A 25,875-nucleotide genomic window follows, 5' to 3' on the forward strand; every position below is an offset into this window, starting at 1 on the left:
TCAGCAGCAAAAGCGAAAGTATACCTTTCTTTCCCATCCTGTGTTTAGTACTGGTTTTTCTATCTATTCTTTATATGTAGAAACTTCACACATGCTTTTCTTTCTTGAACCAGTATGGGACCACTATGAAATTTTCTTTGTTCTCAGTAAAATAACAGAGATGTAATCCAAAATTGGTGACAAGTACTTGAAGACCAGGAAGAAACCTACATTGGGAGTATTATTTGTGTGCAAAATAGGGAAAACCAACCACCTTTTTTTAAGTAGTGTATGAATACATGCACATCCTAAAATTGAGGCTAAACTAATAGGAATTACGGAGTTATTTAATTGGGTGGAATACTGTAGGTTTTGAGTCACACTAGGGTGAGAGGAATACTGTTACAGGGAGCAAGGTCTGATGGGGTAGTAAAGCAGCCGGGTGTTGCTGTGGGTACTTCTCTAGCCAACTTTTTGGCAGCCTCTTAAGATGGCTATCCATTTAATTCTGTTCAGATTTGACAAGGAAGCAGCCTTGTAGCAAGGGGGATTTTTGTTAGTTTGATGGTTATCAGGGGATGACAAGATTTTATTTAACTTTCTAATGTAACTTTCAAATAGCGAACTGCTTGAATATATAAGCTATTGATCTGATCCATTAAATCAAGACTTTGTTTTTAATTTCTGGAACATATTTTAAGGGGAGGTAAAGTAGGAGTTGTGGAAATTAACATGAAGTTGTGCCTAGAGCAGCTGTGCGGTTTTCTGTTAGGAAATTCAAATAACAATTCAATAATAACTATGTAATGTGCCTGCTAAAGTGGGTTGGGTGGCAAAGGGTAGGGAGGAATATATGGTGTTTTATTTGAAATAATCAGAAGTGGCTTCTGAATTAAAAGCTTTTTCCCGTTTGGTAGACAACTAAACTTTTGATTCTTAACTTCTTGGGTGTTTATTTAGAAAGGTAAGTCTTTCTTGGCATTGTGTTGAGCTTCATTTACGCCAGTTAATGTTACTTGCAACATTACTAAGAACATGGAAGCCAAACTCATGCAGTAGACTTGAAATCCAAATTTGAAAAGAAAGAGATGACTGCTTATGTTTACTGCTGTGGCAGGCTACTAAAAACACCTCACCATCCACAGAATTCAAATCAGATTTATTTAAACAACTGAAACAAAATTTATTAGTTACTTAAGTCCACACTATCTTGTCACTAGGTCAGAGCTTTTACAACCCATAGGAAGTGTGCGGACTTGCATCTCACCACACAGATAATTGCTATAGAAATGATACTGACTGACACTTCCAGGTTAGAAGACCTGCAAGAGGTAATAACATTTCCCCACCAAAAGGCATGTCACAATTCTTTTTAAGAAATTCTGTGGGTTTTTTTCCCCTGAAGGCTCTTCGTAGCTACTGCTTTTAGTTTGTGTTTCAATTCCAGCTTTGTACTGGTGCTGTGATAACCATTGACTTTCCTCCAACTAGACCTTGATATCTATTAATACAAAGATAGTCTGTTAGAAATAGTTGGCCGTGGAATCAAATGGGAATTGATACGCTTTTATTTGGAGCTTCATTAAAAAAAATTCTGATAAATAAAACATTTGAGTGAATTGTTTCCAGGTTAAGGTGTTTTGAAGTGTATGTTAATATGAGTAGAAACTGTTTTGGAAGGTTCCACTAATAACTACATGCTTCTAAGAGGAAAAATAAACTGCTTTTCATACAGGGGGGAAATCTACCTTACAGTTTCCTGTTAAATAGTACTGCATAACAAGAAAAATTTGTGTACTTAAAGTAAAAATGGACTAGTAAACCAGATGAAATTTTGACTCTATTGTCGCTATTGCAAACAAATTAATAATGATACTGTTCCTGTGGCTTACCTGAGAATGTGATTAATGTTCAGTATTATATATTCTAGTGTGTTTTGGCAGTATGAAAACCTGAATGTTTAACGAGAACACAATTTCAAATTAAAGTAATAAATCAGAGTTACTGAAGTAAGGCCTGCAGTATGCCACGCTCCTCAACGGGCATTGAGAGTGGTATTTTGTCCCACATACTTTTGGCAGCAAAAGCCTCTTTATCAGCTACTGTCTTTCCAGTCACGCTTGTGTTCATGTCTTTGCTACATGCTCCGCTGATTACCTTGGAAAAGGGCAATGCTGTAACTGTTCAACTGACCTTTCAGTTTATTTTCTCTTGTGTAATATGAAACATGAGCTAACGCAGTCTTAGTCTACTGATTCCAAGAAAAAAAATATCTCTACGCTTCTGCAGCTTTCTGCTCAAATATGATGGAGTTTCTCTGTAGTTACGTTAATTCAAAAAGAACTCCATCAACTTGCTTTGGATATCATCACAACTGAGAAGGAAATTACTGTAGGTAGAAGAGAGTTTATAGTGTACAATTCATGCATAATTAAGACTACTTAGCAGAGGGATAGTGACACAATGACTATTCAATGAAGAAATCTCAGCTGTAAAGTGTTTATCTGATAAATGTTCAGTGTGTAGAACTAAATAAATGACATGATACTGGTATGTACTGGTATGCTATGCTACTTTGTTTCCTTATATACAGGGAAAAACATATAGAACTCCCATTATTTTGAAATTGGTGTTTTATTTGACTGTTCCCTCATGACATGGAAGCTGTCTTGAGTGCTTTGGCAGGTACAGAATATACATAGCTGTGCTCTTTGGGGCGGTTGTAACATAGCTTGGTATCATACAGTTTTTTGGGGCAGCCATGTTTTTATTTGAGGGTGTCTTTTAGTTTAGGGTAAAAGTGACTATATACCTTTTATCTCAGTAGTGGGTAAAAGATAAAATGGCTTTCTTGTAGCAAGTGTTAATACTTAGGTATACACTTCTCTGTCTTCCCTCTCACTTGAATTGATGTCTCTAAATAGTTTACTAGGCTTCTGATGGAAAATAAATTGCCTCTTGGTCCTTTTAAACACTAGTAATTTGTTACACTTATACTGTGGGGTGCATCCATGTGTTTCTAATAAACTGAAGGGGGTGATAGATGAACAAACATGTGGAGTGGGTAAGAGCTGCTAAATATTGTGGGGAAGGGTTTTCTTAGGAGTGGGATTGGCTTAGATAGGTCAGTGGAGCAATTATTGCTGAATGATTGCATTAAGTTTGCATTTGATACATCTTGTAATCACTCCTGCATTTGGGTCCAAATTGAGCACCGTGCATGTTTATTACAAAGCTGATGGCAAAAACACTACAGCTGTCAAATGCTGGTGAAGCCACTAAATTATGCTAATGTTTAAAGCAGGGAAGAGGCTTGCTTCTAGTCCCCTGCATTGTGCAGAAAGCACAGTGCCAGAACTGAAGTCAGCAAATAATCTTCTTAAAATACTACTGAAAGGTATTTATCTTTATTAGACTTCATAGCTTACAGGTCTTTACCTCTCTGTTAGAAACAGCAACTGCTGGTAAGATGTCAAGAAAAACTCTGTAGTTTCCCTTTGTTTTCTGGCAGTTTTTATGTTTTGTTGCGTTCCTACGTACCAGAATGCCTGTTGTTGTTGGGGCTTGACTTGCATATCACTGTACTTTAAATTGCATTAGAAAAAGTTGGTGCTGAATTGGTCACTTGACCTGTATGAATAACTTCAAGAAAAGCAAGTGATTATTTATTAATTATCCACAAGCAAATATTTAATTTTTAAGATACTGCATTTAGTTGGAGACACAAAGCTGTGTTACCTCTCCATACTGAAATCATGGAACATCCAAGGAGAGTTTGGATTTATTTACTATCTGCGGAGTAGAGAAATTGGAAAAGTTGCTTTTGATGTTTTTGCTTCTCTTGCTGGATTTTGAGTTCTCTGCCTCATGGAGTCTTTAGTAACTAATAACAGATTGTTTCTTTGGTAGGTATTGTAACAGAAATGGTTTAACTGTGTAAGTTTCTTATTGGAATAACTGGATCCCCAAATTATTTGGGTAAGAGTTAATTTTATTATACCTGAGAGGAACTAAATATTATTGGACAACCTGAAGAATCCTTAGTTTTCAGCTGAAAATGTATGTTAAATTGCCTCTGACTTTGGAGAAAAGCAAAATACTTGTGTAGTGAATATTTTTAATAGAGCAACTAGAACCTCTGGGAAATTCAGTTTTAGCCTCACACAGACTTCTTAAGATCGTGATTTCAGAAACATGTAAGATCTTTACTTTTAACCTGCAGAAAAGCAAAATTATATTATCATCTCTTTCTGGATCTCTTAACATTAGCCATTGCTATCCCATGGAACATATCTCTCAGAATTCTTCTAACACTTCAAAAGTTGCATGTGTTCAGGGGTTGCTTAATCTATTTAAATGCATATTAAAAAGATTACCTGAATGAGACAGGACTTCTCTATACAGAAAGTGCAAGTCTGTAATCTAAAACTATAAAGTTGATTTGTGTTAAAATACAGTAAATCTGTTGTTCTGAAGTAGTCATACCTACCTGAGATTTACTGTGCCTTTACTATTTTCCTTAAGTGTGATTACTTTGTGTAATCCTCTGAATAATGTAGTGAAAAGTGAGGAAAGGGAGGTGGAGAAAAGAATGAAATAAAATTCAAGGCTTCTGTTTTGATACTTTCACTAGTGACAAATGAAGTTGAAGAAGCAACTGCAAACAGGAATTTGCTTCTGCCATGTAATTCTAGTGCAGCACGGTCTGATGCATTTGATTTGTTGGGCTGCAGAAAGTTGCTTTAGGAAGAACTTGATCCATCCTGTTGCTGTCTTCCTTCAATCCTTTCCCTTCTAAGCAGCTGAATGATGACAGTTTGTGGAAATAATCAACACAGAGTAAAGGAGAAGATGAGAATCAGGGACTCCTAATCTGAGCAGGGACTTTGCATTGGCTTTGGTGTCAATGAAGGTGTTTGTAAGTGCATCTTCAAAGTAATAGCAGCAATATTAGAAAGGGTAATTTGTGAATGGCCTTATACTCTTTATTTTGAAATATTCAGAGTCGTTGCATCTACATTTTAAACCTCTATTTTCATCTTTTCATTTTCTTTTCTTTTTTTCTTTGAAGTGGTAGGGATCACAGCAGGAATAGAAATGGGTATTATTAGTGATGATTGTTTCAGGATTGTCCAGTTTCATATTCCCGTGTGCTCTTCCTTTGACTGCCTTGAAAGAAATTAATTCTACTCTGGCTTTCCAGGAAAACTCAATGAGAGTACAGCACAGTCTTTATCAGAGACCTTACAGCTGGCATCGTGAAGTGGCAATTACCACTTCTGTGATTTACTAATGGTGGTTAAAGATACCTGTTGCACACAGTGGACTGCAAGGTGGAGATCAAAAAGCTGGTGCCCCTCATCCAGTGAGCCTGGACCATGTGGCTCTGTATAGATGCATCAGATCAAAGTTGCAGGCAGGAATTCCTATTGTATAGGCAGGCTCTATGAAATGTTGCTTTTTGAATTTGACTGGTTACCCTGAGGGCTGTGGCAGGCCACAGGGGATTCTGATTTGATAACAGTTTTCTGAGCAAACTTTACTGCTGCAGATGAACTTTTTTGACTGGATGCATAGTGCTAAAAGCTGCTTAAGTAGAGAAGTTTGACCTAAGTGTTAACATCACATCTTCAGATTCAAACGGTTCCTCTTCTGTAGCTATCAAGGTTTTTTCAGGGAAGCAGTTGCTGTTTACACATTTGGTGTAGGGCCTTAGATGATACCCATCATTGCTAGCTGATGACAGCATTCCAAGATTTTGGACATCATTCTCCAAAGAATGGGCTGCCTGTGATATCAGAAGGAGAACTGCAGCCTCTCAGCCTTTCTTGGTATATAATTCAGAACTAGCTTTTAATCCTTTCTTATGTTCCTACAGTAGACTATCAGAACTAAAATGGGCAATTTTGGTTAGTTATTTGCCAGATTTCAAAGCGTGGCTTTATTTGAGAAATACATTATTTGACTAATACATTATTGTAGGAAAATAAACCTTTAAAAATTGTTGCAGTTTATTCCTTCTCCTATGGAGGTATTATGCTGGTGAAAGTGTGGCGCATCTATACTGTGATTTGGATTTTTTGTTAGTTTTTTGACCCTTTTGATTGTCCACAGGGATCACGAGATAAGAGTGGATCTATACCAAAACAGGGAATGGTCCACATAAAGTGGGTTTACCACCTCAGTGGGTGAATATGAGTTTCACACTGCCTGACTTCTTTTCCACACCACTGGCCCCAGTCTTCCTGCACTATTGTAGTGAGCTTCATTCACCAACTCGGAACCCAGCGTGCTATCTCAGTATTGTTCCAGAGCTGTGATGGGTTGCATTCTTGTTTACAAGACTTAGGAATCCTTTAAAATAATAAAAAAAAACAACAAACAACCACACCCTAACATAAATCCCCAGAGAATCAACAGAGCCCTATTCTTGACGCTGTGGTACTGTGACTGGAAAGCTGCAGGAGAATTTCAGGTCAGTGTAACTTTGGAGCAGAGGGTGATGGTATGTTAGCTGCTAAACAGAGCTGCTGTGTAGGGATTTTGGGAAGAACCTATGATTTCAGCAGAGCACTATAGCAGTTTTCCAGTCATAGTAATAAGTGTGGGAAGACCCAAGGCAGTTTTGAAAATGGAGTTCAGAAATCTTAGTAACTTTATGAATAGTGTTGTTCATGATACATCAGTGATGATACAGGACAGGATTTGATGGCCTCTTTGCTTTCCTATTCCCTGCTTTACTGTAATGCTGATACAGCTTCTTCTGCGGCAGGGAAGAGTGGAAGGTTGAAAATAAGAGGCAGCATTCCCCTAAGAGGCTTCAGGATTGAGCTGATAAATAGGATAAGTGGTATCATGAAATCTGAAACATTTCTTAACGTTTTTTGTTTAACTGAGGAGGAAAAGGGGAAAACAAACCATTTTTCCCTTTCTGCTTTTGATATTTTAGTCCTTCCAACACCTGCCTTGGAAGAAATGTGAAGAAATATAACAAATTTAAGTAGCGGAGAGTTTTCTTTTCTTTTGGACTGTAGCTTTGTTTTTAACACTGGTATTACTGTAAATGTTGTATTTATTGGAAAATGGGAGGATTTGGCTACGCAGAGCACCTTACTGGGCATTTTCTTTCATATCCTTTTCCTTCTGGTATCTGCAGAATTGGGCTTTCCATATGGACACCAGATACCATTACCAAAGTCTCTCCTATTTTTTCATGTTTTGTATAAATTAGCATTAATTAATGGACCAATATTGTAGAAATAAATCATGACATAAAAGCTGGTGTGGAAAAAATGAATCTAAAACATGAATAGCTACTAAGATCAGCACCAAAAGCAGAAGAGGGACCACAGTGATTCATTTCAGTGTTGATACCACAGGTTTTAAAATAAGCTGATTGACTGTTCTATAAACTCCAGTAACTACAACTTTAGAAAAACATGAGAATGGGCATAAAAATGCCTTGAAGCTTTGCAGCTGTCTTGGAGTTCAGCACCAGACTGATTAGATGAGGGTATCATGTATGCTGCTAAGGAATTTTTTGTTTATACTAGTTTCAGTTTAGATTAATAAACAGAACTTTTGGATTTAACCAGATTAGCTTTAGTTTCTAAAGTTTAAGATATTGGAATACCTTTCCGTCATTTTACAAGGTGGTCAGGAAGGAGTTAGTACGTGTGGTTGCTTGGATGAATAAAGACCTGAAAGCTTTATGTGGAGCCTTAATTCAGTATTCTGATTTACCATGAGACTTCCATGGTCTGCCAAAAGTGTTATTTCACTAAGGCAGTTGACTTTGGGAAGGAAGGGGCAGGCTTAGCTTTTTTATTCTTATGCTTCATACTGAAGCTACTAATTTTAACACATGCCTGAGAGTTTTAATGGGGTCAATAGCTGAATGAAGTCAGTGGTGATAGGAACTACAGCATCAGGAGAGTTTTGTATATCATGGTTAGCAAATAAATAGAACACTGTTGCTTTTGATAAGAACTGTATAGCTTTTCATTGAACTGAAAGTTTTCATGCCATCTTTTCCTCTGATCTTCTTCTCTGATAACTGTATAACTTGACTGTATAACTTCTAGACTTCCAGGTATCCATAAGACAAAATGTTTGAGGGTGTTTTTCACCTGAAATCTAAGACCTTGGAGTAGCTAGTGAGTTGGTATTGTCTTTACTCCTTCACTGTGAAGGTTATTTTATTGGCAAGATGCTTGCTTTCTGGGTAGCCATTATACTAATTCATGTTTGATGTTTTAATCCTGCTTTGATGAAAAGTCAGCCAATTCCTACACTTCTATTGTAAGGCTTTAAACAAAGCTGCATATAAAGCGTGGGATTTAAAGCAATGCTGTGTTACAAATTATGAATGTAACAATAGGAAAAGACTGTTGTGACCCTGTTTCAAATGATGTTTACGATTACCAGTATTTCACAGTGAAACAGTGGTAGAGAAGTGGAAAAAATGCTGGTGTAAAAGTAGCATTCTGTTACCAAATGCCTTGTTTCAAGCTGGGTTTATGTGTGCTTGGGAAAATGTGAAGACTGTGAAGTCTTTCTTTCCAGTAACTCTGAAGAAAACACCTAGCTTTGGTATTTTAGTTTTAAAACCCATTGTTGTTTTGTAAGAACTTCAGGAGCAAGGAATACACTGAAAGCAGCCCTCTTCTGCTGTCTTCTGCACTTGTTAGATGTGTTGTGTTGTACTTGGCTGTAGTAAGGGACTTTATGTACAACTTTTTCCATTTACTTCAGACTCCTCTATACCTGAAGTTCTGTGGATCCTGTTGTTGCTCCATTTGGTTTTTTTTGTCCCAGAGTTAAAGGTTGTACTTTTCAAGGCATATTTAGTACACTTTTTACCTTGTAATCCTCTTCAGTGTCAATTTCAATGCAGGGAAACAGAAAAATCTTAAAAGACTTTGCAGTCATTAAACTGTGAATTGAGAAGTATGAAGGCAGAGGTCAGCCTTTTGTCCTGACTTGTAGCTCTGGATGCTGCTGTTGACTCTGTTCGTATGTCCAGAATCTTACAGGATTGTTTCACCTTTGAAATGCGTCCCATGTGTCCAGAGTCTGTCTGACTACATATATATGTGTCATATGAGTATATAGGCATAACTGAACATGACATAACTTTCAGTGTTAAGAGGGGATCACGAAATACAGTTTTACCAATCTAATGTCTAGCTCTCCTCTTTTAGCACTTGTATGTTATTAGTGAACAATATAGATCTTTGGACCCAGTTGAACAAAAAAATGTTTTCCTGTCATCTTCTGTGTGTAATCTTGGGATTTCAGTTTGGAAGATAAAAAAGTTTAACAAGCCTCGGTAATGTAGAAATCAAAGCTGAAATTTCTGTGAAAGCAAAACCTTGTGTTTCCTAAATCCAGATCATGAAGCACACACTTAACTCCATCCTTTAAAGCAGCAACAGGATGCAGTACTATGCTTCTGCTGTTTTACAGGACCTTCTGTGATGGGTAACCCAGATGTTTCATGTCCTGAGATGGGTTTTTGGAATAGTTCACAGCACAAGGAATTGATACATTTCAAAAGCTGTTGGGTTTTTTTGTGAACTTAGAGCAAACTAAAGTTCTATATTTGCTAATTTCAGGAGGTGGTTAAAAATAATAAAACCTGAATGCTTTCAATATTATAATTTAAAAACAATTCTGAAGAGCATTAGCTGTTTCAAAAATCATGATTTCTGCAGTGATGGTGTACCAGCAACACCTGAATTTACTTGCTCTGACACAAGCAATATGCTTTGAATATTGAAGGAGCATTGTTACTGAGTGTACATGATGCTGTATTACTTGTACAAAATCTGTCCTATATAAAAAGCTATTATTGCAGTAATGTTTTAAATCCTTGGTCAACAACTTTTCTAATCTGCTCCCTTCCTTGACCCCTGAACCCGTCCCCCAAAATACATGATTTTTATTGAGCACATGATATTGTTTACCACTATTGCAAAGTGAGCCAAAAGAGCAGTCTTTTACAGTAATACTCATGATCATTTCACTTAAGTGTCATGGTCTCTTTGGGCCACGATCTCTTTGATCGCTTAAACTTTGGATTTACTTAAAGACAAAAGCTGAAATGGTGGATGTGCTCTTACTGCTTCTGTAACAAGAATCCAGAGCTTACAATGTGTGTATTACTGTCAGTGATTTTCCCCCAAAGACATAAATCACATAATTGCTTTGTGAAAGTCCGTTTTCATCCCAGCCAACCCATAAACTCACTCTCAAATTCAAAATTTGTTTGCTGCTTATTTCCTCAGAATGAGATGAATGGGCTTGATTCTTCTTTGCTAGGGAGGACTCACCGAGGAGCAGCAGTAAGCCATCAGTGTGTGTGCACCTCTAGGTTATATGAAGTGTTATCATAGCGGTTTTCTTTTCTGCACAGATATTTCAGTCCTTCTGACCTGCTGTTCTTCTGTGTTAATAAATGTATCATTTCCTTCCTCTCCAGCTTTCTAAGTTATGTACTACTGACTTAGAGTTCAAGGTGAAGCTTGCCACTTACTCTGCTTCTTTCTGAATGTGGGAAATACCACATCCAGCCAAAGGTGTTCTTAAAGCTGTGAAAATGTATTTGTACCAAGTATGGGGAGAAAAGGATTAATTTTGAGTAGATAACCTATTCCAAAACACCTTTTCTATTTTAAGTCTGTCAAACTTATTGCTGCACTAAGATCTTTTTTGGAGTTACAACAGCTGTCTATAGCATATAGAGAAAGGTTCCTGCTTCAGCTGCAGTGGAAATAGTTAAAAATAATATATTTGACAGACAGCAATTTTGAAACAGCTTATGTATGGCTGAGAAATAGGAATTTGCAGATAACACTGTTGTCTCGTAGAATATAACAGATATGTTTTAAAGGAAGGCCTAAAACTTTAAAGCTATACAGATGAAAATACGTCCCACCCCCTACCCCATGCCGGGAGACCCCTTCAATAATGGAGTAATTTTGCCTTTACCAAACATCCTGTGTTGAACTTCTGAGGCTGTTTGTGACTTGTTCTGTTTTTCTGTATTTAAACTTTATTTATATTATTTTTTTTCTGTGATTGCAGTTTATTAAAACTTGTGAGTCAGCTGGGTTTGTGCATGTATGTAATACAATTATACTTGGGAATCTGACAAAATATTCTACCTCAAGCGCTATAAATGAAATTGATCACCACCACAGTAGTAGTTAGTAATGCACTTACCAGGATTATACCCATGAGCAAATTTGAAAGGAATGGTGCAGGTGGATGGGCAAAAATGTGTAAGTGTTTTTGCTGTAGTGTATCCTGAGACATGTTCAAATCTTACTGTCTTTAAAGGTGAGCATTAGTCCTCATAATAAAAACTTGCTGGGAGATTAACCTTGAAAGTCGTCATAGTGCTCAAAATTAATATAGGTAATGTTATTTTACCTTAACCAATAAATAGACATCGCAAACAGGCTACCTTTCTTCTTCTTTTTCTTCTTTTTTTTTTAAACCAAAAGGGTGTTAACCCATAGTGCTGTTCTGCCTCTTTATTTCCTTTTCCAAAATACAGTAATGAGGCAGACAAGTTGTTCTTGCTGGTATTATTATTTTATTATTTTTTATACATTTCAGGAGACTCCTTTCCATTTGTGGAGAACACAAACACATTTCTAATTACAGTGGCGATGTCTTATTTAAAACAAAAAAAAACCCTTTAAATGTTATGTTTGGGTTTTTTTCGGTTTTGTGGTTTTTTTGGTTTTTTTGTTTGTTTTTTTTAAGAGGTAGCCTATTTGCAGTGTCAGGACTTAATGCTCTGATTTGCTTCAAAGTTTCATTTTAGAATTGGCCTTTAATTACTCCAAAGTAGAGGATTAATGTCTATTTACTGGTTAAGTTAAAATAACATTACCTTTATTAATTAAATGCTCAACTGAAGCTTTAAGCTGCGGTTCTTCACATAATAGCTCACGTTTTAGGAGTCAGAGTTGACCCTCTTGTTTATATGGTATACCTGGTGTGTGTTTCTTGTTACGGGAACTTCTTGGAGAAAAACAGCAAAATATGTCAAAAATCTCCAAGCTGTTGCTAGCAAACTTCTTCATTAGAGGTTTAAGGCATTTTAAGTCCTACTGGTATAAGTAGGGTATGATCCAAACAATTACTTTTGCGAAGTGGTAATTTTGTTTTCCAAATCACTGAAGTGTCAGGGGTCTGCAGAGTGATGCTGATGGTTGCTGTAAAGAGGTTGCCCAAGGAGCTGCTTTCTTTAAGTGCCAGACTAGTTTATCCATACTTACATGCTATACTGCAAACTTTTCAGTGTCCTGAAATTGCCTATTAAAACTGACTGTGAGAGATGTAGCAGGCCTATACAATTCTCCCTAGGAGGCCTGTGTCCAATATTAATAAGATGGGGGGAAAAAGTGCTGGGCTGTTCAGAGTGTGAAGTTCTCCTGTTGTGTAGTAATACTATGATTTCTTGGTTGCCAATCAGGAGTTGTAGTCTTGGATTTACAGTGCAAACCATTCCCGTAAAGTAGAGAAAATACAGACAAATACGAAGACTACAACTTTGCACTGTGTAACAACCAGGGAAAAAATTGTATGGCTTGTATTTGGTATTTTTTTCTATTTCTGTAGGGAACAGCGCATCTGATATTGTAGTCTTAGGACATAGTGTGACAGTGTGTCTCATGTAATTTTTTTTTTTTTTTAGTGTTCTTACACTTGTTTATGTAAGAAAGGCACTTTCTAAAAGATCTTATCTGTTTTCATTGAAAGGTATTCTCTGTTTTATAACCGCTTGAAGAACATTGAAGAAAGTGAAGGCGGCCTTGATAAATTTTCAAAAAGTTACAAAACCTTTGGAGTTAATCAGTTTGTGGATGGCGGAATATATTGCAAAGAGTGGGCACCAGGAGCAGAAGCAGTGTTTCTCGCAGGTGACTTCAGTAAGTATTTTAGGAATATTTCTTCTTTTCTGCACTATGTTTTAGATCATTACCTTCTTTGCTTAAAGACAATTTTTAATCAATGAGGAAATTCTGATAGTGAAAACGTGTATCGTGGCTGAAACTAATACTGGTTTTACTCTACATTGTAGTAGCCTTAGAATGTACATGTTTCAGTTGTATGGTCAGTATTGTGTGCATTTTTTTTTTTCTTCTAATACCCATTAGATGATGACTTGTGTAAAGGATCTAGCCCAATTACACTTCATCTGTAGACTGTGTCTAAATTGCCTGAGGTTCTTCCTAAAGCTCTACAGTTAAGCTTCTATAAAACTGTATGCAGAGAAATAAAAGTGTAATAATTGGCTTTATGTTATTTTACTAATCTAAAAACAGTGTTGTCCAAGGCCCAAGGCCCTTCAGAATTCCCACTCATCATGAGAGTGTAGACAAAAGTCATGCTGGAAAAGGGTAATCTAAAATCAAACATATTTATGAAAGAGTAGTTGATGTGCTGGTTTGAGGGGAGGAGAAGGAGGGATATTAGCAGAAGAGGAAGGTGACAGGATTACATGGAGAAATTGTGTTGCTTACTCAAGAACCAGGAAGATGATTCACTTACTTTGAACCTGAGACAAAAATATAAATTTGCTCCTCATTTGGAAGGTTAGCTACATTCAAATCGTTCTGAAAATTCTTAAATGGAGGTGACATGCATTTTTATTTTTGCTTTTAAATCCTGCAATACTAATGCTGTGCTTTTTTTTTTTCTTTTTTTTTTTTTTTTCCCTTGTGGGTTGCGGGGGTGGAGTTGTTTTAACCTTTCAGCTCCCTGTCCCTTCTTCAGGGTGTTAGGTATTAGTCCATCAAGGTATAGGAGTTTCATTGCTGGTTCTTACTGAACTGGAACTTCTGTTTGTGAAATGCTTTTGTTTATTGAACTGCATTTCAGACACACACAGTGTTACTTACCCAACTTTTGGTTTGTGGAAATACTGATCTGGTCAACTCAGTGTGTGTATTTGTGTTACAAAAGAGTACATGAATTGCCAATTTGAGGCAGTTAACTACTGCTTAAACAAAAAGTTAAATATTGAGTTTTCCTTCTTCCTTACCTCTGTTTGAAGAAACTATTAAAAGGACAAACTCTGTATTTGAGGAAGTTAGGAACCTGAAATCACATGTGCTTATATAATTTAACAATGATAAGACTTATTACATATGCCATTAGTTGTAGTATCTGGTGGTGCTTTCTAAGGTACTGTGGTTATCTTCTGCAAAAATGTGGGCAGTAATAAAGAAAGAAGTGGACTATCCTAGCAGTGTTTTTCAGATGCATTGTTAAGGTTTTTTCAATGCTTCATAGCAATCTGGTTTAGTACTGTTTTTCCATAGTCCCAAGATCGATACACTTACAAATAGAATAAGCAAACTGTTTAAATATTCATGTCACACTTCAGTTTCCCAACAAAGTAATAAAATGCATCTATTTTAATTTTCAGAACTTTGCATTTTTTCTTTTAATTTTAAGAACTCAATAGGAGGGTCTGTCTACAGACAATGATTATTTTTAAAAAAAATCTTTTGATTTTGATGCAGAATGCAAACAGAAAACTGTTTTCAGCCATGATCCTGTTTGATATGGTTAACGTAGTGAATGATAGTTTCCTTGAAAACACTCCTTGTCTTTTTATTGGAATAGACATTGATAAAATAGTAGTAGTACTTGAGTTTTAATATGGGAATCAGATATACCCTCTGATTCAAAACTGAATAACGAATCATGAGTATAGTTCACCTGCTGCTAGATAGCAGTGATTTCAGCTATCAGTACTGACTGCAAGACAGCTAGATGAGGCTATTTTTGACAGCTCAACTTTGCATGTATAGACACACAGAATATTCTCCTCTTTACCCCTCTTCTATTTGCTGCAATCCCACCCATTGTTCAAGGTTTTTGTGATGAGATGGGTATGATAGTCTTTAAGTTAAATTTGTCAACATGGTTGGAGACTAGAATTCATTTGTTTTAATTATGTATTTTAATAGATGGCCATTTTAAAAACAAGCTTTCAATGAAATTAGTATCTAAAATTAGTTTTTAAAGAGAATATAACTTGTAAATTGGCATGGTAGGTTAGGAGGAGAAGTACGCGTATACCTGAATACAGTAGCTAAAAACTGGAACGGTTTTCTAAACTCTACTTCATTTAAAATATTTCATGTAATACATCATATGAAGCAGAAATTTAGGACTAATACAGAGTGGTTGTATATAGACGCTAATGAAATGTGGCAATAAGGAGTGAAGAAACTAAAAAGAAATTCACTTTTAACATGGAAGAACTGTTCATTCTATGTATCATATTCATCAGTCATGGTAAAGTATTCATTCCCAAAAGGGAAGATAATGTACTCTGAAAGCCTAGAGGAATGGATGATTGTCATTCAGTGTAATAATATTCTGATGCGAATTTGGGTTGCAGAACCCTAAGATTTAGATTCAGGTTGCTACGGATATGTTTAATTAAAACTGAATCCCTTTAACCTTTCTTTAAGTTTTCAAGCAGGTTAAAGTCTCAAATGAAATTTATGATTATATTGTATTTAAATTGAATATCAGGATTGCTTTTAATAAGATTTTTTTTATAAAAAAGCTTTATAAAGAGAACTGTAATTGAACCATGCGGGGGGAAGCTGGATATCTTATACAAAGCAACAAACATGGAACTTAAATGACAATAGCTCTTTAGGTTTTAAACTGAAATATGATGGTATATAATATAAAACCCTGTCAGTTCATGCTTTCTTTTTTTAGTTCTCTTGTAAGGATATGGATAGCAGTGTTTTCTCTGTGAATCTCTCAGATGTTTGTTGGAAAGATGCAAAAAAAGAAACAAAATGCCCTTGCTATTTAATCTGCTAAGTTTTTGAGGATCGAAACCTTGTAAAAATTATAATAGCAAGGTCAGGTTGTGTTACAGAAAACATAAAATTCTTTCAGAATTTATAATTAAACTGAGCTTAAGATAAACATGAATAATTTGTTTCTGTAATGATATACATGTGAAGCCTCAGTCCTGCAAAGGTCAAGTTTTTTGTGAATGGATTTTATGCCTTATAGCAGACAATAAAAGCTTTAATAATAAGGTATTTTGCCCCAAATTATGGTATTTTTGTACCTCATTCTGAGACACTTGTAATGAGTGAGACAGCTCCTATTTCTAGAATAATTCTTAGTATTGCTGTCTCTTCTGGAAAACAGGTAAAATTTAGTAGTAGCACTCAAATTGGTAATTGAATTGGAGAATGGAAAACATAAATTCAAGAAAATACCAATACTTTCAGTGTTCTTTGTCTGTTCTTTAAAACTCCATAATTGGAGAGAAAACAGTATTATGACTGTTGGTATTCTGGTATGATGCTTATCTGAAATAGTACTAAATGAACATCCAAAACCATTAAGATTTGTCAAGTAGTACTTTTAGCATCTCAGTAAATCAAATGCGTGAGGCAATTAGCTGAATTTCTGATACTAGAGGTAGTATCAATGTTATAGCTACCTTAAAAACTTGCAGCGATAACACACTGAATATTTTATTTGCATGCTATATTGCTGAGGAACTTGGTGACTACTGGCCATTTATTGTTACTTTACAATTGACTATTTCAAAGTCAGCCAGTGACCATCAAGTTTTAAGGGTAACCCAAAGAATTTGTTTGGGAATTAAAACACACAAAATTGTATTTGGCCATGCAGAGACTCAGTAGGTTATCTGTAAACAATATTTGAATTTAAAAAAAATTAAAAGTTACTGGCTTTAAGAACCTTGAAAGGGTAAGAATGTATATGCTAATTTGGAAGTCGTGCTTGTGATTTCTGTTCTTTAGTTCCCTTTTTACTTTTCTCTGTCTTCCTTTCCCTCCCTCCCAGCTATCATTAGGTCTGAAATGTTGATCCCTCTGGAATGTGTTTGATTCCATTTCTGTTTCCTTTTTCTTGCACTAGTGGGGAAGGCTTCTCCTGGTGGTAGAGGGAGGATGGGCTGGCCAGTTTTGGGAGAAGGTTTATTTATTACTTGAACTCTGACAGGCTTCCTTCAGAGTGAAGAAAGAGGAGCTTAAGCTACCAGCCCTCAAAATTTGGGTATCTGACAGCTGACTGGAAACTTTTCTTACTTTAGAATGATTTATTTTTTTCCCCACAGACTTGACTCAAACATTTACTGAAATGCAGACTAGGTATTACAATGATATTATACCCAACTTTACTTTCTTCAAAGCTTTTTATAGAAAAACACCTAGATTTCATGAGTAAAGTCAAATAGTTCTACACTTCTGTGGCTGCAGACAACTGAAAGCACTAAGTAGACTGAAGTATAACCTGTTATTATTATCCAGGGAGACATCCTATGTGAGAAGTAATGACATTTGTTTTTATGTCAGTGTTTGAGCTGTTTAATCACTTTTTAAGCAGATAATGTTAGTGACCCTGCTATTGAGCTGTTGGAAATCAGGCAGTGTAGAAGGAGGAAGATCTAATTGGCCACTATGTAGAACAGTATAGTGTCCTTAGAGAATCTCTCCATTTATGTTCTGATTTCATATTCCAAGCAAATGATATAAAGGTATCTTGTGGGATAGTGGGATTTTGATGCCACTTCCCTTGTCTGAACTGCTGTTTGTCTGATATCTTTTCCTCAAGGAAGCTGTGTGAATGCTTGCTGGTCTCTGTATTCTCTTTGAGCATCTTTCAGTTGATCAGAAGTATGTAGAATGTGCAAATACAATTGAGGTGAGTTTATTGCACTTGAGAGTTCAACCTCAGTTTATGAAGTTTTTTCACTTTTGAAAAAATAGTTACGTTGCACTGATGTATCAGCTCTTACATTGGAACAAGCAAATGATTTGGTCAATATGCAACAAGTACTTTTTTCCCCTATGAGAAGCAAGAGGAAGGTTAATTTCTGATATGAAACTCCAAGTGAAGCCATGAGCCTCAGAGCTGTATGGCTATATACTTGTCGACGTGAAAACAAAATCAGGAGATGGAAGAAGTCACTTAAATTTATGATTTAGTCAGAAGTATTGCATTTAATTTTTTTTAATGATAGAAGGTAGAATCCAAGCTATTAGAGCTTTGAATTCAGTTCTAGATTAATGCTCAGTTCATGATTCTTTAGCATGTGAAGTGTGCTGTTCTGAGCAAGAAGTTCCCTCATGCCTCGTGTTGCTGAGGTAGGATGTAATATTTAAATAATTGGCTGGTTTCGCAAGATCTACTCACAGAGATGAGAGAAACTAAAAGTACCAGACTAATCAAGGTGTCTTCCGTGTTTGATTAAGAGATATCTGGGGCCTGAACTTTTGAATAGAAGGTCTTGTTGTGTATGTCTTACGGGTTCTCTGTGGTGTCATTTTTTCCTAAAACCTATTCAAGCTGATTATTTGAAATTCTGCTGGTAATCTTCTCAGGCTTTTTCTGTTTGTAGCTATTGACAGAGTCTTCAAAGTCCCTGTTCTCAAGCTATTTCTTTTGTCTTTATATTTTCAACTTCTGAATAGTCTTCTATTCAGTTTTTGGTTGGTTAGGCTTCTCCGCCCACCCTCCTGCCCCAAGGCATTTTTGGCTATGTTTTGCTGAAAAATATGAAAACTAAGCAGCAAAACTGAGAGAAGCCTGAGGTGCTGGTTCTTTGAAGGCAGCCTTCAGTTTTCAGGGTGTTTGAACTTTTCGTATCTCTTTCCTTAAAACAAAGCAGTACTTGCTGTTATAACCTTCCTAAATGAGTTCCTCTCCAGGGGTAACTAGTAAACAGTGGTTTTAAGTAGGATTGTGTGGGACAGATGGGTATTGCTTTGCAGTTGTTCTTAAATCATGAACCGTGGGCAGCCAGTACTGAAGGAGTGTGGCTGAGAAGAGGAAGGATTAACAGGAGCACCTGGTGTTGGTAGCAGGTGGAGAGAAAGGTGTAAGCAGCTTGGGCAGAATTGTTAAAGCTGCCTGTGGAGAGCAGAGATGCTTAAATGGGTGGAGAGATGCAACCATTTTCCCTTCTAAAGGAGGAAAGAGAGGTGGTTTTAACAGAGGTCATAAGAATTTTTTTGGGGGTAATGTAAGAATGCAGCAGGTTTGGTATATGTAATGAACTCAACTTCAGGCAATTTTCCCAAGTGAGTTTTCTAGAGACTGGGCCTAGAGGCCTTTGCTGTAACTTTTTATTTTGCTCAGTATTAGCAAGTCATCACTTGGCTTATTTGGTTCACTTCATGTGCTGCAATCAAGAGATACCGCTCAGTAGGAAAGAGATTCATGAAAAGCAATGAAGATGATCAGATATCTCGAGGGCAGGAGGAGAAGAAAGAGTTGGTGGTAATTCCCATAAGAAGGTGTTGACTATCAGAAATCCTGACAGGAACAGGTTCCTTAAAGCAGTCTTCTTGCAACTGAAGATGTTTGTTACTTTTTCATCTTTCTTCTGTTTTCCGATTTTTGCCTGAATTGTTTATTTCAGACAGTTTAGATGTTTGCAATTTAAAAGAAAATATCAGTTTTAACTCTGCCCCACCCCGCGCCCCCCCACCCCCCCCAGCCCCAAAATTCTGGTGATGTATATTCTACATCTTTTTATGATTCCCTGAAATAAATATATGTATTACGGTGTATATAACCACTGTATATATTGTTTGCAGTTTGGGCTTTTTTTTTTTAAGGAGTATTGCTTTGTTGGGAAGGTGTTGTTTGGTCAATATTGGTCTTAGTAGCCTTAGTAGATGGTACTGTTTGTTTCTTTATTTCTTGTACTTTAGAGTAAAACCAAGGGGGAAGACCCATCGAAATCTTACTAACGTACAAGCCATTCTGCTGTTAAGCAATAGTTTAGTAAATACTTTCCTTCTGCTAATTTGTGTATTTTGTCTGCACTATCCAAATACCTTATTTGTGATAAAAGCTATCATCTAAGTAGAGCACCAAGTTAATTGTATTTCTGTGTTCGAGCATGGTAAATGTTCTGTTAGAATAATCTCTTCACTGGTTTTGACACTGTTCATTTTACAGTAGCGAACAGGTACTAGAATATTTGCTGTACATGGTTATTTTTGTCACATTGTCTAGCCCATTTGATTTGTGCCTTTCAGCTTTGTTCCTTGAAGACTGACAGGTCTCAGGTTTAAACAGTTGTCTAAGAGCAACTAGCAACTTACTTTGGAAGCAGCCTAGTTTTTCTCTGAAACTCAAGACATCCAAATACCGATTTGTTTCACAGCAAATAATATTTTTGATTACTGATGTTTAGGAAAATATGTATGTTGATGAATGTAACTTTTTCACTTTTCTGCCTCCCCTGTTGTGATTTCCATGGTGCCAAAGGCGATGATCCTGCTCCAGTGGCACGTCCAGTTTTTTTATTGAATTGCTGTTAACCATGACTACCATACTTAGCAGCAATTTTGATTTACACTAGCTTAAACTAGTCAGGGAACTACAGTTTAGGGTGTGAACAGCTTGTTAGCTGTTACAGAGTACCTGCTTAAGATCATGCACTGTACCTCCTGTAAATAGGAGATCATGGAAGGCTGCTTATTCTTCTTTCATTGAGGTGTTTGTGGGGTTTTGGTATTTACATGACAGGAGATGGCATGCAAATAGATTAGCATGAAGGGAGATTAGCATGTCTTGCTTTAATGTAGAAGAATGAAGCTGGGTTAATTAGCATTGATAATATACAGCTGTGGGTTGGCCTCAGAGGTGACAGGTTGTAGATAAGGTGCAGCTGTGGCTGGTTCTGTTAAGGGGTTGAGAGCCAGTGAAGAGAGAGGGAAGAGGGAACACATGTCCTGGGTGAGGAGAAGGCATCAGAGGGACTGGCATGAAGAGTATGCTGGTGTGAGGTAGTAAAAGACCTTGTTGCAGCTGGCTAGTTTGGGGAGTGCTGTGACACTTCAGTGTCTTGCAATTCAATTTTCTTTGTTGATTGGTTTCTTGTGAGCTTAGGAGTCTCTGTTGCCTTGATCTATGTGAGACAGGTGGGTTTTGAGGCAAAACAAACAAACAAACAAAAAAAGTAATTCTCAAACTTGGCTTGCCACTTCCTTCTAGTCTAGAAATAATTACATTGCCTAGGTCTGTCATTTCAGAAGCTTTTTATTCAGTCTCATTCATACCAGTTAACCTGGAACATGCATACAGACACACAAGACCTTCTTGGAAGGTGTCTGTTCAGTTGGGCATGTCATAATGACCAATCTTGCATGTTTCCAGTGCTCAGTAAATCCAAAGAGGACAAAGAACCTTGAATTACGGAATCTAAGCTAAGTTACTAAGTCCAGTAAACTTTTTTAAATGAAAAAGGAGTCTTCTTCAAGACTTGCTTAATTAGAACTTCATCATTTCAGGCCAGATTTCCCGGCTGCAGTGTCATTGTCTGATATTGTGTGGTTTCTTAGCCATTACTATCAAATTTGTCTGCTGTTTCCCCTTTATTTTTCCTATATTATACACTTAATGAGTGTTATTAATAGGATATCAACTTGTCAAAACAGAGGGAGTGAGCAGCGTGTGTGTCCAAACCTGGTTTGAGTGTTCAGTTTCTGGAGGTGGTTTTGGTTACATTTTGTCTGCTTCCCCTCTCTATAATCAACAGCAGCTCTGATTAGTTTTTTTTTCCGTAGTATTGTAACAAATATTTCTACTGGCTTGTTTAGGATGTGAAGGTTTTTTTAATGTTTATTTTTTTTTTTAAGTTTTAAATCTACATTAAACATTACTTTTAATCCATTAATTTTCATACCACTGTGATATTGTGGTATTAAAATCAATATTTTTTGGGGGGGAGTAGGAGGTTATTTTGACTTTCATCAGAGAGGTGAAGTAGAAATAATTTATTCATTGTCAAATTAGAATTGGAGTATAGTTCCCTAGTGAAAATATTAGCCATTTTATTGAGCCTCTTTTTGAATGTTTATGGTAGTACCAGATAAAAAAAGTCTGCTGTCACTGAGGTTAATTCTGAAAAAGGTGGAACAAGCTGTTATACCTTTGAATTGTAATTGGACACATTTGAAGATAAATACACTTAGTATTATTTCTTACATTGCAGATGGCTGGAATCCATTTTCTCATCCATATAAGAAGATGGAATATGGGAAGTGGGAGTTGTTCATCCCACCTGGACAAGATGGTTATCCTCCTGTGGCCCACGGATCAAAGCTAAAGGTGTTGATTCTAGAATTACTCTGTCCAATTCTTGTAACCCTTCTTACTCAATTGTCCTTTTTGTTTTCTTTTAAATAACTTTATCTTCATTAAATTGTTTTTAGAAGCAGAATCAGTTTATCCTTATACAATGTTACCTCAGTGAGTGAAACATCAACATCTCTCTTCATGACTCTTAGGAACAGGCATATGGGGCTGAAATATGGACATAGTGTATTGTATCACATTACAAGATGAAAACAGTTTTTAAATTTTGATAATTTGAAAAATAAGAAGTAATATATAAACATCTTTCTGTATTTGATGCAGCTTCTTAAGATTTAAGATCCTATTCAAATCTCAATACCTTTGTCATGTTTGTGATGTTTTTAATCATGGCTTTTCAGGTGATCTTTTTGTGTTGCTTTAATGGTATGTGTAACTTTGTAAAACTGCCTGTCCTTTAGGAATTAATGGTATTGAGCAGTAGGCTTAAGTAAGTTAAACTAAATACAGGTGCAGGGAAAACTTAGTTGTATTTTGTGGGTATCCATGAGCATAAAATCCATTCTTCCAGGAATCAATGGAAAGTTTCTTTGAACTCTCAAATGCCACAGTTTTACACAGTGTAGATATACATAATGACAACTAACCATCAGTATTGTTTCTTATTCCTGGGTGAATAATTTTCAGAGTTGTACTTCTGAGGTTTTTAAATTGTTGCAGTCAGAGCTTGAGTTGCAGAGGTATCAGATGCTAACAGAGGACAGTGATGACTAGTTAAGAAATATACTGAAATAATTTATAGACTAGGAAAATTAAGAAACTGGAACATTTGTATAATACTGCTGTATTTTCAGGGCTTCCACCCACAAAAAAAAACCACATTGGAAAAGTCCTAATTTTTCTGCTGAAAATCAGCTTAGGTAAACAAGAAATGTGCTGAAACAAAGATATGCATAAAAATGTTCTGAAAATGCTTACTTGATGTGTGTGCTTATCTTTATGCCTTTTGTTATGGCCTTGAAATTATCCCAGTAATAAATATGGATAAATTGAAATTTAGGAATAATCATTCAAGGATGAAAAAGCTGTTTTTATTTTACAGAGTAGGAAAGAAACAGCCATCTGAAACGTGGAAATACAGTGATTATGCAATAATGTATGAGACTGCAGAATGGTTACTTAGTATTTTCCACAGTTTTGAGATGTAAGTAGGTTAGATTTTTTCGGTTGTTACTAAATTTACCTTTTCCATTCTGTCTACAAAACTGTTGAGCTCACCTACTGTAGAATATTATGCTCTCATTGTAGAGGTGAGAGGTGTGAATGATGAAGAGCGCTGACCATTATTAACAAAATAGCAAAAAGCATATATTCTTGAACATGTTTGGAAAAATTAAAGATTTTTTTTTTTGTCTGTCAACCTATATAAGCACCGGTCGTATCTCCTGTTTTTGAGGCAGACATCTTTATAGTACTTTTTCTGTGTCCATTCATCATTTTCTTTGGCATATGAACTCCATAAAGCAAAGATTGCATTATGCATAATTTGGTTAGCATGCAGAATTTTTGACTACTGATTACTCTTGGTACTGATGTACTAGTAAGAAGATGTGCTGTAGTTCTGTATTTGTTCTGAGTCTCCTGAAAAGCCATGAGGCTCCTGCTGGCAGAGCAGAATGTGAGTTTTATTTTCCTCTTGGAAGAGGCTCGTGAGGCTGGACTGTTCTGTCTGCCTGTGACATAGGTTTGCTTTTAATTGTGCATATTCTTGTCTTAATAAAAAAAAAAAAAAAGTGAAGATTTAGAAACTTGATACACAAGTGTACATAATCATAATTGATGACTTCATCCATATGGAACTGCTCCCAGCCTCATCTGTAACTTTGCTAATAATCTTTCATGACACTTTGTTTTTGTTCCATGGTGTCGACACAACTGAATCTTAACACATCATGACGTGTACTTTCAATGTATTTGGATGGTATAATTAACGTGGAAAAATGTCTCCAGTTAAGGTAGTTCTAAAATGATTTATCCGTTACAAAAGCTGGAAGGAGATTGGAATATTCCACACGTTAGACATGTATCCTACCCTTATGCTATGGCTGATCTTTTTATCCTCTTTCCTTCCACTAATGGGTTCAGAAGACTGCTGCTGTTCTGTAAGTTTTCTTTGAACTACACGGTTCTGTTAGATTATGATTGTTCATAAGTTTATTTTAGGGAACACAGGCATTCATGTGGTAGAGCATAGTTTTGCAGTTCATTGTTCATGTAGAAGCTGAGAATATTGAGTTGTCTGTAAATGGAAATTACTATGCAGATTGCAGAGCCAATGTTTAAATAAAAGGCACTGTTGCCTGCGTGCACTAGACTAGGCAACAAAAGTATTTTTTTGGTAGTGAAGGTAGTCCCTTTTTTGATTTACTAAAGCAGCATAAGGGAATCACAGGCTTTGAAGTTTCTTCTACAAATATTATTCTTAAATATTTAAGTTAAAGTAGTCAACTTTAGATATTTTTGCAAAGATTTGATTAATCTCCTAGGGGGAAAAAGTCTCCTCCAGAAGGTCCTTATCTTTAGCTTCTGTCTACACTGTTTTCATCTTTAGTTCTATGCAAGCGAATGCCAAGTTCTGAAATGGTGACAAGGTCACTCCTTTTAAATAAGTAATTTCTAAGCCAGAATGGGAAATGGATGGAGTTTAGCTGGTGACACTAATTTAGATCAGGTCACAAAATATTTTTGTAGGAAAATAAATGAGGAGCAGAGGTCAAACGTTTGCCTGTTATCAATAGTAGTAGACTGTCTGCTGTAGCTCTTCAGGCAGTCTTCTCATAAGTAAATACAAACATTGAAGAAGGTGAGTAATTAAAAAACCTGCTATAGATCTTCTGATACGTTTCTGTGTGAAGGGATGGATGCTTATGACTCCCTTGTGGGTAATGACATCCATCTGAAAACTAAGGTTGCCTGCTAGAAAAAGGTATTTTTTTTTTATCTGTGGATCAGTTGGGAGCTTAGAGTTAGTTAAGTGAACAAACAGAGTTGCTGTTGTGGATGTGTGGTGTTTGCTCCCCCCCCCCCTTAAACTTCTGACAGATTTCATAAGCTGAGCTGAGCACAGATTAAAAAACAAACTTCGTGCTTTAATAGATCAAGCCTTTTTACCTCTCTTTCTTTATTCTGCTGAGGATAGTTTGAAAGATAGTCTGGGACAACCAGAGTTTCTTTAAATGTTAACGTGTTTGTCATTCTAACAGTGATGGCAGTTGGGGGCAAATGTGCTTATCTTCTTTCATGGTTCAAAATGACTGAATTCTTCCTTCATTGTCAGAGTATTCTTGATTATGTTTTCACAGTATACAGCAAGCTTTTAGAAAAATTAACACAGATAGGCTTCTTTAGCAAGTCATATGTTGTCATATGCATGCAGGAGTTTAATCTGTTCCACTTTGTTCTATTACTGTTTATTTATGAATGAGTTTTTCAACTGCTTAAAAATACCTGTAAATTAAGTTTTCATTGTAGACCATAAGATCCTAATTTTGAAGTAGTGACAGTGGAGTTTAGGGATGGGGACAGTACCAGTAAAAATTGAGATCTTAGTATCTGCAGTGGAGAACTCGTTTAATATTCTTTATAGGAATGCCAGGAAACAACACAGAAACTGCAGAACAATTGGCAAATAGAAGCCAATGAAAATTCAAACAGATGAGTATAATTTCCAAATTCATGGCTAATGAT

The 25,875-nt window shown here is 36.3% G+C and overlaps 1 protein-coding gene across 3 annotated transcripts in view; it reads left to right on the top strand.

Annotated features, from left to right (window-relative positions):
• Positions 1-25,875, top strand: part of GBE1 (1,4-alpha-glucan branching enzyme 1) — a 167,210-nt gene that overhangs the window by 26,515 nt on the left and 114,820 nt on the right. For all 3 annotated transcript variants that reach the window (XM_055801424.1, XM_055801426.1, XM_055801427.1), the window contains exons 2-3: positions 12,757-12,926; positions 22,028-22,143. In XM_055801424.1, coding sequence (XP_055657399.1) covers positions 12,757-12,926; positions 22,028-22,143 — 286 coding nt within the window. The remainder of the gene's footprint in view (positions 1-12,756; positions 12,927-22,027; positions 22,144-25,875) is intronic.

This window comes from Falco peregrinus, chromosome 4 (assembly GCF_023634155.1).
Source record: "Falco peregrinus isolate bFalPer1 chromosome 4, bFalPer1.pri, whole genome shotgun sequence".
In the NCBI taxonomy this organism is placed as follows: domain Eukaryota; kingdom Metazoa; phylum Chordata; class Aves; order Falconiformes; family Falconidae; genus Falco; species Falco peregrinus.